This window comes from Panthera pardus, unplaced genomic scaffold, assembly GCF_024362965.1.
Source record: "Panthera pardus isolate Hobbes unplaced genomic scaffold, ASM2436296v1 HiC_scaffold_8, whole genome shotgun sequence".
NCBI classification, from domain to species: domain Eukaryota; kingdom Metazoa; phylum Chordata; class Mammalia; order Carnivora; family Felidae; genus Panthera; species Panthera pardus.
The window spans coordinates 34,691,410-34,708,622 of NW_026527013.1; the positions used below are offsets into that span (position 1 = coordinate 34,691,410).

General features: G+C 43.2%; 1 protein-coding gene across 2 annotated transcripts in view; it reads right to left on the reverse strand.

Annotated features, from left to right (window-relative positions):
• Positions 1–17,213, reverse strand: part of SUCLG2 (succinate-CoA ligase GDP-forming subunit beta) — a 330,026-nt gene that overhangs the window by 54,803 nt on the left and 258,010 nt on the right. The window contains exon 11 of one of the 2 annotated variants that reach the window (XM_019469763.2): positions 1,500–2,557. The exons of the other annotated variant lie outside the window; for it this stretch is intronic. Within the exon in view, the coding sequence (XP_019325308.1) occupies positions 2,442–2,557 (116 nt within the window). The 3' untranslated portion in view covers positions 1,500–2,441. Of the gene's footprint in view, positions 1–1,499; positions 2,558–17,213 lie in introns of those variants that run through there. 2 annotated transcript variants of the gene reach the window in all.

Consider the following 17,213-nt stretch of genomic DNA (forward strand, 5'->3'; position numbering starts at 1 on the left):
CTCTAAATCTGATGTTTGTTCCAGGAGAAGGATGAATAGAGTAACAAAATCTTTAAAATCTCATGTGCAAAGCATTTCAGGTAAAAAGTGTATACTACTCTGTAAACTTCTTGCGTAGTGAGTACTATGATTGGACTGTCACCTCCTTTAATGGATATTCTTGCTTAGAATAGCTTAAAACATACTGCTCTGGGAGGGGGGGGGTGTGTGTGGGTGGCTCAATCAGTTGAGCATCTGACTCTTGATTGCAGCTCAGGTCATGATCTCAGGGTCGTGAGATAGAGCCCTGCATTGGGCTTCGTGCTGACTGTGGAGCCTGATTAAGATTCTCTTTTCCTCTACCCCTCTCCCCTGCTCACACACACTCTCTCTCTCCCTAAAAAAAAAAATTACTGATCTGATTTAAAGGAAATTACTGTTCATACTTATATATAGATCTGGAAACAGACTTCAAAGGGATGCTGGAAGGTCAGAAATATAGGGAATGCTGGTGTAGATAACATATGGAAGATTTTAGATGCACTACCAACACCAACTGTCCCTAATTCTACCCTGTGTCATCAGTCACAATAGCTGGGTCACCACACACATACCAGTGATTCATTCCAGAAATATTTATGGAAACTATGCTGAGGTCTGCCCCAAGATATTATGTGAATGACATAAACTCAAACTTCGAACTTCCAAGAGGGAAAAAAGAACTTAATTCTGACAAAAAAAAAAAAAAAAAGGAAAAAAACACTTATTTGAAAATAAAGGACTATTTGCTTACTATTAACCCTGTTAGAAACTGACCACATGAATGACTTCATTCCTTTATCTCCTCCTCCAAATTGGCTTCATATGAAACAACAGTAAATATAGCTATGTGAACATAAGCTTTTACAAAGGGCAAAAAATTTAAATATGCTGATTTTTGTCTAGTTGACAATGTATATGTTATTTCTTTTACCTGCTAACTAGTTATTAAGCGATCAAAAGCCAAACCACATTTAAAAAGACATTGGTAATATTTTTCATTCATTGCATAACAATTTAAAAAGACTGTAAGACTGATCCATTCAATGTTTTTTTTTCTCCGTGGCAAATATGGAGCTATAAAAAAAATGACATTTTAACTGCTGTCCATATGTGAGATTTATGAGAACAATGTAAACTGACCAAACAAACAAAAGTCTGGTCTGCTAAACATTCATACATGAAGAGAAAGACCTTCAATTCTGGCAACTGAACCTCATTAAATAGGATGAGTTTACACCTATATTTCCTTCAGTGCTATGCAGACTGAAGTCACATTTTAACCTGTTAGACACTGTAACACTTACCTGGGCTTATAATTTTTATTCTTTCATTGCACATTCTGCTAACAGAAATGGTTGTTGATAAAGGTGAGTGAAACTGAAATAATCCTGGAACACTCCAAATTTTCTAATTTTGGATTCTTATCTAAGACATAAAATTGAGGGATGAAATTGACTAACACAAGAAATACACAGCTCTTACAGCTTACAAAACATAGGATTTTATTTAAATTTGTGTACAGATAAGAATTTACTAAAATTTCAACAAAGACCTAATTCAAATCCTTTCCCACCACAAAAACAGGCATTATGAAAAAAAAAGCCAGATTCTCTCAATTACATTTTCCCAGCTGGTAGATTCTGGAGGGAAAAAGGAGGGGAGGAAAGATACCAACACAACATAATTTGATCTTGAGTGCTGTCTCTTCCTGAAATGACTTAATTATGGAGATTTCCATAAGAATCAGCATTCTTCGGTATTGACGTTGAAATAGAAGCTTCTATTCCAAAATCACAAATAAGGCTTCTGGCGTTATTTTTAGTGTGAGGTACACAGTATATTCACTATTAAGGCAAATGGTAGAATACATGTGTGGGATATTAATGTCGATCTTCCACTGTAAAACAACGTGTTTTGGAACATTCATGGACTTTCTAAGTGCGTTGGAATTAGAAACTTGTAAAAGCTGTTGCAGTGTATAACAGTTTTGAATGTCTTCGCTGTGCCTTTTTGAAAGTTAAGCTGTTAAATGTAATCTTGTTTGACTTTTTAGAGCATGTGAATTTTTTATTATTAAAAATCGTAGAATTGGTCTGATCTCAAATTCTGTATATACACACACTGCTTGGCCAAACAGACTGCTCCCCTAAAGTCGGCAACAAGCAATGCTTACTGAGCAGGTTCACAGTGACCGAAAAGTATGAGAACAGAACATGGAAGACTGTAAGCGACATCAGATTATTGAGGTGGGCTAGCGATCTTATTCAAGAAAATGCAGATTTAAGATTTTTCACAGAGTGATTATGGCTCATCCCCTCACCCATTTCCCCCCCAATTGGATGACCGTTTCCTTCATAGTGATGAATCATTCCTTTTTATGAGACAATGGCCTTCTTCCTCCAAGGGTCAGGACGAAGCTGTCACTTCTTAGCCACGCTGGCCACAGACTTCTTGGCGGCATCCTCCAGGTCCACAGCTGAAGTAATGGGGAGTCCACTGTTACTGAGGATGTTTTGGGCCTCGTGGACATTGGTTCCTAGAAGGTGGGCAGGGGGGTATGGACAGTCACTGAAATGAAACTGGAGGTGGGGCCCTGGAAAGTTTCGTACAACCTGAAATTGTGCGAGACCCAGGTCTCACCAATTACAGCTCAGGTTCAGCTTTTTTATGATTCAGATTTGGCTATTTAGATGTATCCACCAGAAAAATTTACTTTTTTCCTTTTTTTCACCTCAAATGTCTGGCATTATAAGATATATATATATACACACACACACACACACACACACACACACACACACACACACACGTATATATACACATACATATATACGTGTATATATACACATATATGTGTATATATACACATATATGTGTATATATATAAGATATAAATAAAAATACATATAAATATATGTACACTTATACACACACTTATACAATATAAATTATATAAACTTACTTAAATACAAATAAAATATATAAATATAAATAAATAACATACATAAAATATTACATAAAAATATACTACCTATTTTTTTTCTGGCATTTAAAAAATGCAGATAATGACATTCTTATAAGACTGTGAACGAAGAGAGATTAACAACTACTTAGTCCACTGATTCGAAAAAAGAAAATCTTATGAAACCGATGTGCCCCTTGCTTGAACAACCTGAATATGGAATCTAAAGAAAAAGCTATGTGTCAAGTATGAGTGAGAGAACGGCGAATCGATGGGTTGGTAGCCACAGAATACTGAAAGCAACAAGTGAAGATGCACAGGACTGATGTGAGCTAGCTTTTCACAGGAAATGAAGTAAATATATGTTCTAATCGACATCACTCACAGGGAAGATGACGTGGCAAGATCTCTAACAAGTGGTGGTCTGGCTAATAAGCAAGATGAAAGACTGGAATTGCCTGAGACTAATGGACATTTTTTTTTTTTTACTGATAAAAGCAGACATTTCAGCTGATAATCCACAGTTGAGCGGATTTAACATGGTTTTGGCCCATACTAGAAGGCAACTGTCTTAAAGATCTCATGAAACTAAAGTTCTGAGGGTCTGCCCACCTATGGCCATGAATCCACCGCTTTGGAAACAATGATAGTTATTCAACACACGTGTTCTCGCTTCCTCCCTGCTCCGTATGACAAAAAGGGCAGAGGGCCCCAAAAAGAGTACTGCAGCCTGTGATGGTGTATCTTTGTCTCCCATTCCCGGTGGATCTGTAGCACTTGTGGGCCAAGCTACCCCACCCAGAAGTGTGCTTCTTCGACTTGACTATTTAGCAAGCAAACTGCTCTTCTGTTCTTGCAGAGTGAACAAGCCCCTAGGAGAAATGTGGTAACATTTAAGAGTCTAATGAAATACCTCATCTTACATCATTTCCTGTGCTTTTATCTAGTTAGCAAGGCAGAGCCTATTTATATACAAAGACCTTGAAATATAGGCCTTGGAGGACCTAAGAGTACAAATAAAAAGGAAGCACTTGGTCAGCATGTTTCATACAAACAGGCAAATGCCGAGTTCAAGAGGAACATTTGCACTAACAAGGTGATGTAGTGTGGATTCCCTGGGAGCCGGGGGCCACCACACCTGTGGTGAAATGAACACTTGGCATTGCATCTTTAGTTCAAGGCTAACTCACTGCTCTTTTCCACAGGAAATCTGTTAAATATCCTCTTTGGGAAACAAAATTCAAAAGGTAAGGAAGCTGTTTCCTGGGTGGCTCAGTTGGTTAAGCCTTGGTCCAGCTCTTCACTTTGGTTTAAGTCATGATCTCACAGTTTGTGAGATTGAGCCCAGAGAAGGGCTCCTTGCTGACGGTGAGGAGAGATTCTCTCTCTCTCTCTCTCTCTCTGCCCCTTCTTGGGCTCTCTCTCTCAAAATAAACAAACAAACAAACAAACAAACATCCTTAGCTTCTCACCCTGGCTCTGTTGTAGATTAGTTGCACAGTTTTAGGTAAATTATGTAACACCTTTGAGCCTCAACTTCTTAATCCCCAGACATAACATTATGATCGTCTTCCTCATAACTAATACACACGCCAGACATAATGCTAAGTGACTTCCACGCAGTATATGAAATCTTTATGACGACGATGCCTAGATCTTATTGTCCCTATTTCACAGATGAGGCAAAAGAGGCACAGAGAGGTTAAAGAAGTTTTCTACAGTCACAGACTGTATGTGGCAGTGATGGGAACCTGAACTCTGTTCTAATAATACAACCTGAATGTTCTAACCAGAATTCCGCTGGTTGGTTTCCTTGTTTATAAAATGAGGATAATAATGCTGACAGCATGGGTTGTGAGGAGGAGCAAATGAAATAACACATGTGAAAGGATTCTGTAAATGTCTAGGAATCTGTGGCCGACTTAAGCTCACCATCAACCAGTCACGCTCCTCTTCTGCCCAACCAGGAACTACATTTCCCAGGTCTCCCTTGCATGTATGTGGGGTCATGTGACTGAGTTCTGGCCAAGAGTGTGTGAGCGCCATGAAATACGTGCCCATAAAAATTGCCCTTGTGAGCTCTTGCACTCGGTTTTTTCCCTGTGTACCTTCTGGAATGTCACCAGCCAAGACAACTCTGAAAATCCCCTATTCTGGACATGGCAATGCCTCCTTCAGCATGGATACCAGAATAATTCTGTAGAGCAGAGCACCCTACTCATGCACCCTTTCAGACTTCATATTAATGAGAAAGAACTTTCTATTACATTAAGAATCACATTTCAACATTTACCTGTTATAGGAGCCGGCGTTACTTTGACTGACACATTACTTTGTAAGGGTGGTAGGCAGCTTCCAAAATGGCTCTCTGTGGCCAGTTCCTACTTCCTGGTGTCCACGCCCCTGTGTAACCCCTTTGGCTATTGGTAGAACCAGCAACTTGCTTCTAATGACTAAGAAGAGCAAGAGTGACAGAATGTCATCTCTGAGACTAAGTTCCAAAATCCCAGGACTTCTTCCTTGTTCCTTCTGACTCTGTTCACTCTGATGCAGCACATTGCCATACTGTGGACTGCCCTATGGAGAAGTCCACGAGGCAAGGAATTCAGGGCTGCCTCCAGCCAAAAGCCGAGGAGCAACTGAAGCCTTCAGCCTGACAGCTCATGGGGAACTATATCCTGCCAACAATGATGTATTTGGAAGCGATCCTTTCCCAGTCGAGCCTTGATATGGCCCTATCCCTGGCTGACACTTTGACTGCAGCTTTGAGACCTTAAACCAAAGGACCCAACTAAGCCACACTCATATTCCCTACCACAGAACACGGAGATCAACAATGTTCCCTGTGTTAAAGGCAATTTGTTACACACTAGTTACCTAATGCAGATGTAAAGATTTATTATTTCATTAATCCAACCTCAGTGTTCATTTTGATACATATGGTAGAAGTTTCCGACAAGGTCCCAGAGGTTGAAAAGTAGAACAGAGGATCAGACGATGGCAGGTGTTGAATATTAGGCTAAGGAATTCTGACATTAATCCGTAAGTAGGGCTTTCATGGAATAATGACACAGTGTGCAGCAAAGTCCTGACTGACACAGAATGGAACTGGTCTTTGGACCAGAAGGTCAATGAAAGTTAAATATGTAAACCTCTATCTCCTTCAACAGAGACACAGAGTTCTCTGCCTACCTGTCCTCTAATCTACCAGGGAAGAAATCTAAATTTGGGTCAGAAAGGCTCTTCTCCTTCTTTCCTTTCTCTTTAGAACAGCCTCCACACAGACAGCTTCCAAGAACCCCACGCATCAAGAGGCAGATTCATCTCCCTGAACATTCCACATCTCTGACTACCTTCCTTTGGTGACAGAGTCCTCCTGTGAACACAGATCTTAGCCAAGCCTGTCAAGTTCTCTCTGAGGAACTGAACCTGTACGAGAATTAGCAGCATCAACAGGAGTGGTAACAGTAACAAAAGCATTAATAGCAACTTAGCAGGTGTCCTGCAATGTTCAGTTCTATTAGTTCATTTGCTACTCAATAGCATCCCTGAGAGAGCTACCATTATTATCTCCTTTTACAGAAGGGAGGACTGAGGCACAGGTAAGTTAAAGGCTAAAGTCTAGCTAGCATGGCTAGGAATAGTTAGGAAGTAGTTGAATGAAAACTGAACTTGATCTCTCACTGGTCTGAATGATTCCTGGAACTAATGCTTGAAACATCCATGCTGAACCATGAATGACAACCTTTATAAATAGAGGATATCGTCATAATCACATTGACAATAATAAAAAAAAATAATCTGTTTTCCAGTCTTCCCACATTACTTTGAGCCTTTGAACTTGTGAATTTGGTGGTTCTAAAAGACCTGGTGAGTCAGGCCTTTATAAATGAGTGCTTTTTATTCATTTATTTATTTCTTGGTCAAGGGCACTGAGGCCTGGTGATTGGCAGGATGAGGTCTCAAAATCCTTTGGTCTTCCCACTCTACTTTGATTTCCTGGTGACTCCTATTTGAGGAGTCAAATTTACAATTTAAAATTTGTGGCACTTTTGCACACATGAGATCGTCTAAACTTCATGATACTATAAATTATTTGAGAGCAAGGATCAGGTACAAGTAGGGTGTCTGCTTTCTCCAGCCTCCCTGCCTGACTACACCGACCCTACCAACTGTCCCCTTCTTGAGGAGGGACCACATGGTGATCTTCGTCCCAAGGCAGACATGGACTGTTCCCAAGATGACTGCACCTGACCCAAGGGTGGTGCAAATACAGATGATGGCCATTAGCTTGTGCAGTCAGGTTTGCTCTGCTGAGAATCTGAATGGGTAGCACACACGAAATGGGAAACAGTAGCATGAAAAGGACTTAATCAGCCGTTAGTAAGCAGGTGAGACAGAGGCAGCGCAAACATGCAGAGAGGGGTGGAGTCAAGTGCACAGGCTGCTGGAGTGCTGCTCCTGAGGTTGGCCTCCACGCCACATCCTCCTCCTCCTGGGGGCCAGCTTCATTATGGCTGCTGTCCATTCTGAGAACTGTTTATTCATTTTTACCTGAGTTCTTTTCCATAGCTACAGACTGGCTGTGGACCGTTTTAGGGTTCTGAGACTACTGGAACAAGTCACTCTTCCTTGCAACCAAGAAACCTAACTAAACCAGTTCCTGAATTAACATCTTCTTCAGGACTTAACTGAGCATCAGGTATTCCCAAAGGTGGAAAACGACTGATTTAGAAATCCGTGAACCCGCAGACATGCTGGACCTTTGGCCTCGAGTCCTCCAACCAGAACTCTTGTCTTCTGCTTGGCCAACACCCAAACGTTCATGAGATATTGTTTAAATGGCATTTCCTGGGCGCCTGGGTGGCTCAGTCAGTTGAGCATCTGACTTTTGGTTGTGGCTCGGGTCATTATCTCATGGTTTCGTGAGTTCGAGCTTCACACTGGGCTCTGTGCTGACATCGCAGAGCCTGCTTGGGATTTTCTCCCCCTCTCCCTGCCCCTTCGCGTCTTGTGCTGTCTCTCTCTCTCTCTCAAAATAATAAATTAATTGAAATAAAAATAAATGGCATGTCTTTGGGGATGCCTCCCTTGTCACTACTCCCCCAGCCCCTAAACTAGAGCAGGATTTGTAAATGAGCTTCCATCCCACCTTGTACTTCCGGAATCACAGCACTATTGGGACTGCTCACTGACGCTTCTCTCGCCCCCACCAAACACAAGCTTCATCTAGGCTGACATTCTGTCAGGCCGGCCCACCAGGATCTCTGCGCTCAGTGCAGTTTCCATGACACAACCTGGGCTTGCTGATGGGCTGAATGGCGGTGGATGGACTCACACATACCAAGTGTGCTTGAGTTGGTGAGGTGTGGGAGATTTTCTGATCACCTTGCTGGCCCGACACCCCCAAATAACCCATTTTTTTAATAGCACTGAAACAGAAGCCCCAAACGACCTGAGGGAAATTAGGAGTGACTGTTCCTGAGTTTTCTCGGGTTCTCCAGGGGCTTTTGTGGTGGCCACTTTCTCTAAGAAGGGCTGAACAGCAGCTGGCTCTATGTGGTGCCCTAGAAGACTCCAAGCTGCCACCACTCCTCTGTCCCTCCTGGCCAGGAAGGCCTTCCTCAAGGTTAACAACCAGGGGGTGGGGCCGGAAGAGACTGGGTAGAGCAGAGCCTAGGAAAATGGGCCCTTCTCTCCTTCCAGCTGCTCTTGCAGGGCCATAGCAAAATGCCTAATTGCTTCACAATTCCAGGATCCATTAAAGTGAATTTTAATTATGCTTCCAGTTACACTTTAATTACAGCCTTAATTATTAAGCACAGGCTAGGCATACTCAGAACCCCAGCATGAAACAGGGAGAGGGAGAGGAAGAAGAGAAGAGAAAAAGGAGAGAGGAGAGGGGCGGGGAGGAGGGGGGAAGGAAAAGGGCTTGGTTCTGGGGGGCAGGGGGAGGAAGGAAGGGAGGGAGAGGGAAGGAAGGGGGGGGGGAGAGAGAGAGAGAGAGAGAACGAACACATAGTAAGGAATATCCCAGAGGGGGAAGACACACGAAAGAGGCATAGAGAACAAGGGAAACAAGTGAGCCCGCCAAGTCCCATGGCACCAGCCCCTGCCCTGATTTTGCCAGCACCCTGTCCTGGCTTCCAAGCTGGTTTCTCCCTGGTTGGTTCTCCTGCCCACAGGCCAGGGAGAAAGAAGCAAAGCTAGGGCAGGCCTTGCTGCCCACAGACCCTGCTGCCTGGTTCCTATGGAGAGAGCAGCTAGAAGGGAAAGGGGGAATGCACAGAGAAGAGGGTCAGAAAGAAAACCAGCAGCCTGGAAATGAGGTCACTGGAAAAGAAAAGAGAATCAGGGGAAGCCTTGGGCAAACGCTTGTTGTTGTGTGGATTTCTTTCATTAATGCTGTTCTTTGAATATTCAAGGTTGGTTTCTTCTGGATTCACCAAGTGGCTGACACCTGCTACCCACCCCCTTGCTTGCCTTTATTTCCAAATAGTGAACCATCATAGCCACTTTAAACCCTGACTCGGAACTGAGAGTTCCAAAGACCGTGTTTATGCCTGTGTACCCAATTACAAAGGAAATTGATCTCTTCCCCACATTTAGTGCCGCTGACATGTTCTAAAAATTATTAAATGCTGCATTGCTTTTTAATGAGGCTGCAGGACTACAGTTTTAATAACCACCTGTACAGATAACTGATTGACTCACGTTGGTTCAACTTCAAGTACTTCTTAACATCTGCTTGCTGAAAGCTGCTAAGCTAAGTGGTTATCTCCCCGACGCGTGCCTTAAAAATGGCAATACACAGACAATCAAAGGGGAATGATTCTAAAATGAAGTCTTGCTCTGCCAATAGAGGATATTATGAAAAGAATAATTATGAAATTTTTAAAATTCTCCACTTGTGCATGTTTTACCACTGACTTCCTGCCACCAGGTGGAGTGAGAGAGCTGTAAAGAGAGATGAAGGTTAATTTATCAAAATTTGTTCTTTGCTTTCATGACCTGGGAGAGAAGATCATGGTAGTGGATAGAAATCACAGGGTTTTGTTCAAAAGGTGGGCCCCTTGCCCCCAACTCAGGCCAGTCTTTTATCACAGGGCTGTGAAGAAAATTACTCTCTAGTCAAAAGTATGGAGAAATTAGGCTTTTTGAAAAAGTATTATTTGCGGGGGCACGTGGGTGACTCGGTTAAGCATCCACGTCTTCATTTCAGCTCAGGTCATGATCTCACAGTTCATGAGATCGAGCTCTGTATTGATCTCTGTGCTGAACCAGATTCTGCTTATGACTGTCTCTCACCCTCTCTCTGCCCCCTCCCCTGCTCATGTGTGTGCTCTCTCTCCTCTCTCTCCCTCTCTCATAAATAAATAAATAAAGAGTAATATTATAATAGGAATTGAGCTTTTTAAGAACGCAACAGTTAGCACCTATCGTATATATACTAGGTACAATAAATATTTGTTGGATACAGGAGTTAAGGGGTTCACAACTATCGTATCACTTCAATCTTCATAGCAACCCTAAAAAAGACATCATCTTCATCCCCATTTTACAGATGAGACGACTGAGGCACTGGGAGGCTGAGGAACTTGCCCAACATCTCCGAGCAAGTCAAAGGCTAAGCCAACGCTAGAACACAGATTTGTATGACTGCGAAGCTGCATGACAACCGTGTAACTTGGCGTCCAAGCGCTGGGAGGAATCCTAAGCGTCCTTTAGGATCAAAGTCTCTTGTTTTCACTAGAGGAAACTGAGGCCCGGAAATGCTAGGTGATTTGCCCCGGTGAAATAATCAGCGAGCCATGTACAGGACTGACTCTCGGTCTGGTGTTCTAAATCAGGGCTATTCTAAGTCAGCTAAGAATAGTTGTTACATTTTTAAATAGTTGGAAAAAAATCAGAAGAATAATATTTTGTGATACATGAAAGTCACATGAAATTCAAATTTCCGTGCCCATAAATAAAGTTTTACTGGAATGCAGCCAAAGTGATTCATTTGCAGATTGTCCATGGCTGCTTCTGTGCCACCAAAGGCAGAGCTGAGCGGTTGTGACAGAGTCAGCATGGCTCATCAATCCTAAAATACGTCGACTCCTGCTCTAAGTAATCAAATCTTTCCCCGCCTCCACCCCAGGGAGAAAGGAGGTCAGTGGAAACAAACCAAGTTCCACAGAGCAGCAGATTCCTCCTAAAATGGTCACTGTCCTTTTGCCCTTGCTCCTCTTCCATTATTCTCCTTTCAAGTGACAACCAGATAGAAGGGGCCCATTTTCTTGGTGACATGTAAATGTAGATAACTTATCACATGTCTTTTGTTATTGTACTGCTAAAAATGGAATAATTCATTGAGAATCAGAGGTAAAACTCCTGCTGCATCAGCAGGCTTCACTTGCCACAGATGATGTGCAGCCAGTATCTAACACCTTGCTTGGCACTTTGCTGCCAGCCCACAGAGTGCCCCTGCTTGGCACACAGAGTGCCCCCTGGTGGAGTTACAAACAAGAGCTCGAGTAATAATGGCAGCCAACGTTTACAGAGCCAGGGACTGTCTGGGTTAATGTAAAACTCATCTTTTCCTTGCAACAACCCCATGAGACCGCCATATTTCTATTCCTGCTTCACAGGTGAGGAAATGGAGATTTTAAACCTGGTTGTCACCGAGAAGCTGAGCGACCTTGGGAAGTTACTGTAGTTGGAAGAGTATCTTACAGAAATGCCCTGGATTCCTCACATTTTAGAAAAATTAAAAATGACAAAAGACATCCTGTGCACACCTATTCTCCTTGATGACTTCTCCTCCCAGGGTAAGAAGAAACCACCGCCGAGGGTGTGAGTGTTATTCTCATGATGCCCGTAGGAACCACCGACGCAAGTGGCAGGAAGCCGATGGCTAGGGTCTTCTCCACAGTGCTTCCAAGAAGGGTGTGCAAGCCAGATTTAGAACCAAGTCTAACATATATTCACTGAGGGCGTATGCTAGGTGCTCACACTTTCGCTTTCAACCACATAAACCCTCAAAAAAGCAACATATATGTTAACCTAAGACAAATGTATAGAATGGAATGTATCCTCTGGCAAGCCAGAATGCCCTACAATTCTGTACCTGCTCGGAATAGGGCCGTTCTCATAAAGAACAGAATAGAGCCTTTCTCATAAAAAACATCGACACAGACTTAGAAAGATTTGCCTTCCTGGGGTCTACCGCATGGCTTTCAATTCATGTATATTCTAACTTAGGCATGATTTCAGGAATTTTCAAAGGTAATTTTGGCAGTGTGGGACTTTTGTCTGTGATCCTGACCCTGGAGCTCCCATGCTGCCTGAGAAGTGACATCATGGCATCACTGTCTGTGATTCTGTACTTATGTGGGGGGAATGGCCAAATGGATCTCACTGCTGATCTGTTCCTTGAGCTGTTAGGTTCTCAGAGCTTAGTATCACCACATTTTTCTTGACTTTTAAAAACCCTTTCAGAGCTGAGGACGGAGGAGGCTTTAGACTCAGGTACCGTGGGGAGTTTCCAGAATTCCAGGCCTTGCCACTGGTCTCTTCTCTACAACAGGCTGCAAATTATGTCCCACTGTCTTTGGAACAAAGATTTACCGTGGCACAGTCATCCCCATTGCTATACTGTCTACGCTGTTTCTGTGCTACAACGGGAGAGGTGAGTTACTGCAATAGGGAATACACGGCCCACAAAGCCTCAAGTCTGGCCACTGACACTAAACGTCTGCAGACCTTTGCTCCATACAATCCAAATTTCTGGGGCTGTGGCTGTGGAGGACAAGAACCCGGCCTCATCTTGTACTTCTCCAGCTTGCGGTTCTTGCTTCCCACTTCTGATGCAGCAAGCCGCTGTATTTCCAGGACAGAAAATTCTACCTACTCTTGCTCTCTTTGAATCAACAGTGGCTGATAGTTGGCTCGAGTGCCCCTACTCTCCTTTCCCACAAACTGCAGAAGACGATGACCACAGGGCTCTTTTCCGCTGACCTGGGATACAGTCTCAGCATCTTTCTCGGCCCAGCACTGTGGGCAGCCACTGCCAATAAATAGAAGGTGGCATGAGATGAAAGCTATTTATTTGTCCTGCCTGTTCCAACCCATTCTTGGGCAGTCCTTCCTCCTAGATGGCTCTGCCTCAGGACAGCCTCAAGGTGGCACCCTCTGGGAGAGTCTCAGTCACAGGACACATCTGTTGCCTTTAAGTAGGACAGACAGAATCTACCAGTGTGTCCCCTTCCTGAGCAATGTGTTTTCTCCCTCTTCGGTGGCTGAACAAATGTGACTTTCAAGTGTTATATAAAGAAACTGAGGCACGGAGATACGAACTGACTGATCACTCAGAAGACACCCACAAAGCAGAAGGTGGTGTCGTGATGTGCAGAACTTAGGATGTGTCAGTCCCCAGACCTGTCATGCTCTAAAATCCCTCCTGATTACAAGTGTCCCATGGGAACAACGTGAGGCCCCTGCTTATGAAGCAAGGACCACTGCCTAGACTGAGGTGGGCACCTGACCAAAAGGCATCGGCAGCCCGTGTCCAGGGCAGACTAATCACCTGGATGTGCGTTAGGGGGTGTTTCCTTCCACACACAGCATGATGCTCCTGGGCTCATCTTTGACCACCAATGACACTGCACTGGCAGTGGAGAAACCTCTCTGCCTGGGATTTTTATTTTTTTAAAAAAATTTTTTTTTAACGTTTATTCATTTTTGAGACAAAGAGAGACAGAGCATGAATGGGGGATGGTCAGAGAGAGAGGGAGACACAGAATCTGAAACAGGCTCCAGGCTCTGAGCTGTCAGCACAGAGCCCGACGCGGGGCTCGAACTCATGGACCGCAAGATCATGACCTGAGCCGAAGTTGGACGCCCAACCGACTGAGCCACCCAGGCACCCCAACCCGGGATTTTTGAAAGAAGAAAGTTGGTATGTGTAGCCCAGCCCCTTCCTTTGCCTGTCCTTTGGACTGTGCTCTCTCAGGGAGCCCACACTGCCCCTCAGGGTGTGTGGTGCTTGTAACTAGGCGCGTCTGTGACTCAGAGTAAGAACGCTCACTGTCGGCACACGATACGGTTCATCCTTCACCTTCTTCACCAGTCTCTTACTGCGTCACTGTATTTCTCACCAGGGTCCCCAGAGAAGGAAGGATCACCTCAAAGACCCAGCAACATGGACGGGTTGGATGCCTACTTTCCTCAGGGTCAATGAGTGGCTTTCTCTTGTGCAGATGTCCAACATGGTAAAAATTTCAGTAACTCACATGAACCATCTAGGGGTAAGATGAAAATTCAAAAGACCAAGTATGGTTGATTAATGTATGTCTGGAAACTTAAAATATTTGCTCTAAAAAGGCTTTAGCTACCCTAATACTTTAGCTTATATCCTGTGAGACTTGGTGTAATGTTCAAGTGTGGCAAGGTTGAAGCATTCAGAAATGTTTATCGATTTAGACAATGAGAGGATTTAAGCCTTGATGACAGAGCAGGATGGTCTCCACCATGTCCTCTGGTTTAACCTGGTGATGATGAATCAATACTAGGGAGGATACTCAGGAAGATGGTGCTGGTGACCGAAGCGGGGAGAGGTGACAGACACTGACAGCAAGTGAACTCAGTCCCAGGAAGGGTACATCCACGGACAGTGAAGGAAGGGAGGGGACGAGGAGGGGTGAATGGGCACTAGTGAGGCAGAAAGCAAGGTGAGGAGAAAGGTGTGCAGAAAACACGGACCAGGAGAATGGGGACAGGAAGAACAAGGAGAACGGAACCCAGAAAGGAAACGAGATGAGCACTCACAGAGAACATCTGACCCCTCCTCCTGGAGCCACATCTCCAAAGACCACAGAACAAACTGAGAAGTGGAGGGAAGGTGTGCTTGGAGAGGCTGGGGGTGGAGATGGGGAACAGGTCCACCTGGCCTTGCAAGGGAACAGAGAGTGAGAACAGGAGAGAAGATGAAAACTCGGTAGAGAGCACATGCTGGGAAATGTGCTAAGAGGTCGTGGGATGTTAACTGGCACAGCATCAGCCCCTTGGCCCTGCTGGGCATCCACGTTCCCTCCGCCCAGGATCATGCCGTCCCTCGACCAGGGTTCCCTTATTCTCTGATGACTCTGGGGGTCAGCAGCAAACCTAGGGCTCAAATAGCCTGAATGAAAAGTCTTCCCAGCTAGTCGGCCACAGTCAGTCTGCCAACGCTGCCTTTTATGATGGGAGTCAAAGGAATAATTACTGGCCTCCTCTCTTGGTCTCACATCTTAGCATAATGGAAGACTGGCAGAATGGATGGCTGCCAAGTGTGTGGATGCAGCTGAAAGCTGTATGGCTGCCCCTGAACGCTTTCATACTCGAGGCTTCTTTGCCCCTTGAGCAGACTATAGCATCACATGGCAATTTTACGGTGTCTGTGCTAAGAAGGATACTACAGGTGCACTGCCCTGGCTGTGGCTCCAATGTGTCAGTATTTCAGAGAGCAAGAATAAGGCAGTGTCCACAGAGAAGAGCTGCCGGAGCCTTGGTCAAGAAAGTAAAAGAAAACGGGATACGAAGTTGTGGACTTGGAGACATTTATGTTCTCAACAGCTATAAAAGGACTCTAGGGAATATTAGAGAGATTGATAAGAACAAGCAAGGGAACCACAAGGGACTGTTGTTTTGAAAGATATTTGTCAAAAGAGAAGCAGAATGTTTATGTTGCCGAAACAAACCTTTCTGTATTATACGGAAAAATCAAACTGAACGATTTGACTAAGAAACAGGATCCAATCTATCAATTATCTAGGCTCATTATTATTTATAGCCTAACGTGTAATCACAATGAGCACCTGAGAGAAAAGCATATTCCTCTTCAGCTTATCTGAGGTATAGAAGTTTGCTGCAGATTTAAATGGGACAATAACAAAAAAATGAAATTAAAAAAAAATTCTCTATAAAGATACTGGAAAGCCCTGATCTAGAATAGTAAAACTACCTGTACAAAACCCAAAGCTTAGGCTAAAACACCTTTGCACACTGGACATACAAAGCTGTTAATAAATGTCTGTACATTTTTCTCAATAGTATCATGGTTTGGGCTAAATTAACCATCTAGTTAACTTTTGTGCCAAGTATATATATTTTTCAGAGACAAAAAAAAAAAATAAACACGTCAGGTTATTTGTCCTTTATTTATGCCAGAAACAACTGTGTAAAAAAACTAAATTCCCCCATCAAAATGTGATTGTCTGATTTACCAGGGAGTCTTTTAAATAAAAATAATCCTGTGTCTCAGCTGGTGAGTTCTGTTGCAATAAGGCAAGTAAATATATGTAATTATGAAGTTACCATTTTCAAAGAGGTGAGTAATCTTTTCCTTATCCACTGGTAAAACAACTTGTACTTATTACACAGCTGAGAACAAAGATTTGTCCACAAAATCCCACTAAATCAAGCCTGATTTGATTAAAACTTTCCTCATCAAGACATTTCTATTACATTGTATGTGGCAATAGAGTCTTGAAAACGTGGGTCATAAATCAGTGAGAATTATGGCAAGGATCTTGGATCTTCCAAATGGCCACATAACAACTAAGACAGACTACCTTCTTTATTTACAAGAAGTAGACACTTATAATAAAATCTGCCATCGGCTTTTGAAATGCCTGTTTTCTTGGTCATTAAAAATCTGACATTTATTTAGACTATATAGCTATATGTCAGAGTATCTGAAACTTAGCAAGTTAACAAATGTTAGCAATAATAATTATTTATTATTGCAATTCAGACTCCAGTAAAATTTTTCTACCACACTTAGTTTTTTATGGGTTGCTAAGTTTTATCACAGATGCTGGGATGACGGACATCTTTTCCCATCTCCCTTTGACTAGCTACATGATGGTGTGCATTCGGGGAATGTGAACCAATCGGAGTATTAACACGAATAAATACAATTAAAATATTCATCAGTTAAAATAAAAGTATAGTGTGATATCAAGTTAAATAGCAACTACACTAAAATTCTCCACAATGTTCCTGCCTCTTCGTACCACTTTATCTTGCTTGCTGTGACAGGACAGATGAAGAGCTGCTTAATTAAGAAAAAAAGAAGGATCCGTATCATAGTCTAAGGTTGGGTAAAATATAACCGAACGCAGAGATTTGTGGGAGGAACAGATTTTGGGTTCCAACCTAGAGAAAGCTAATGGAAAATTTATATTAAGTATAAGAGAAATTCCTC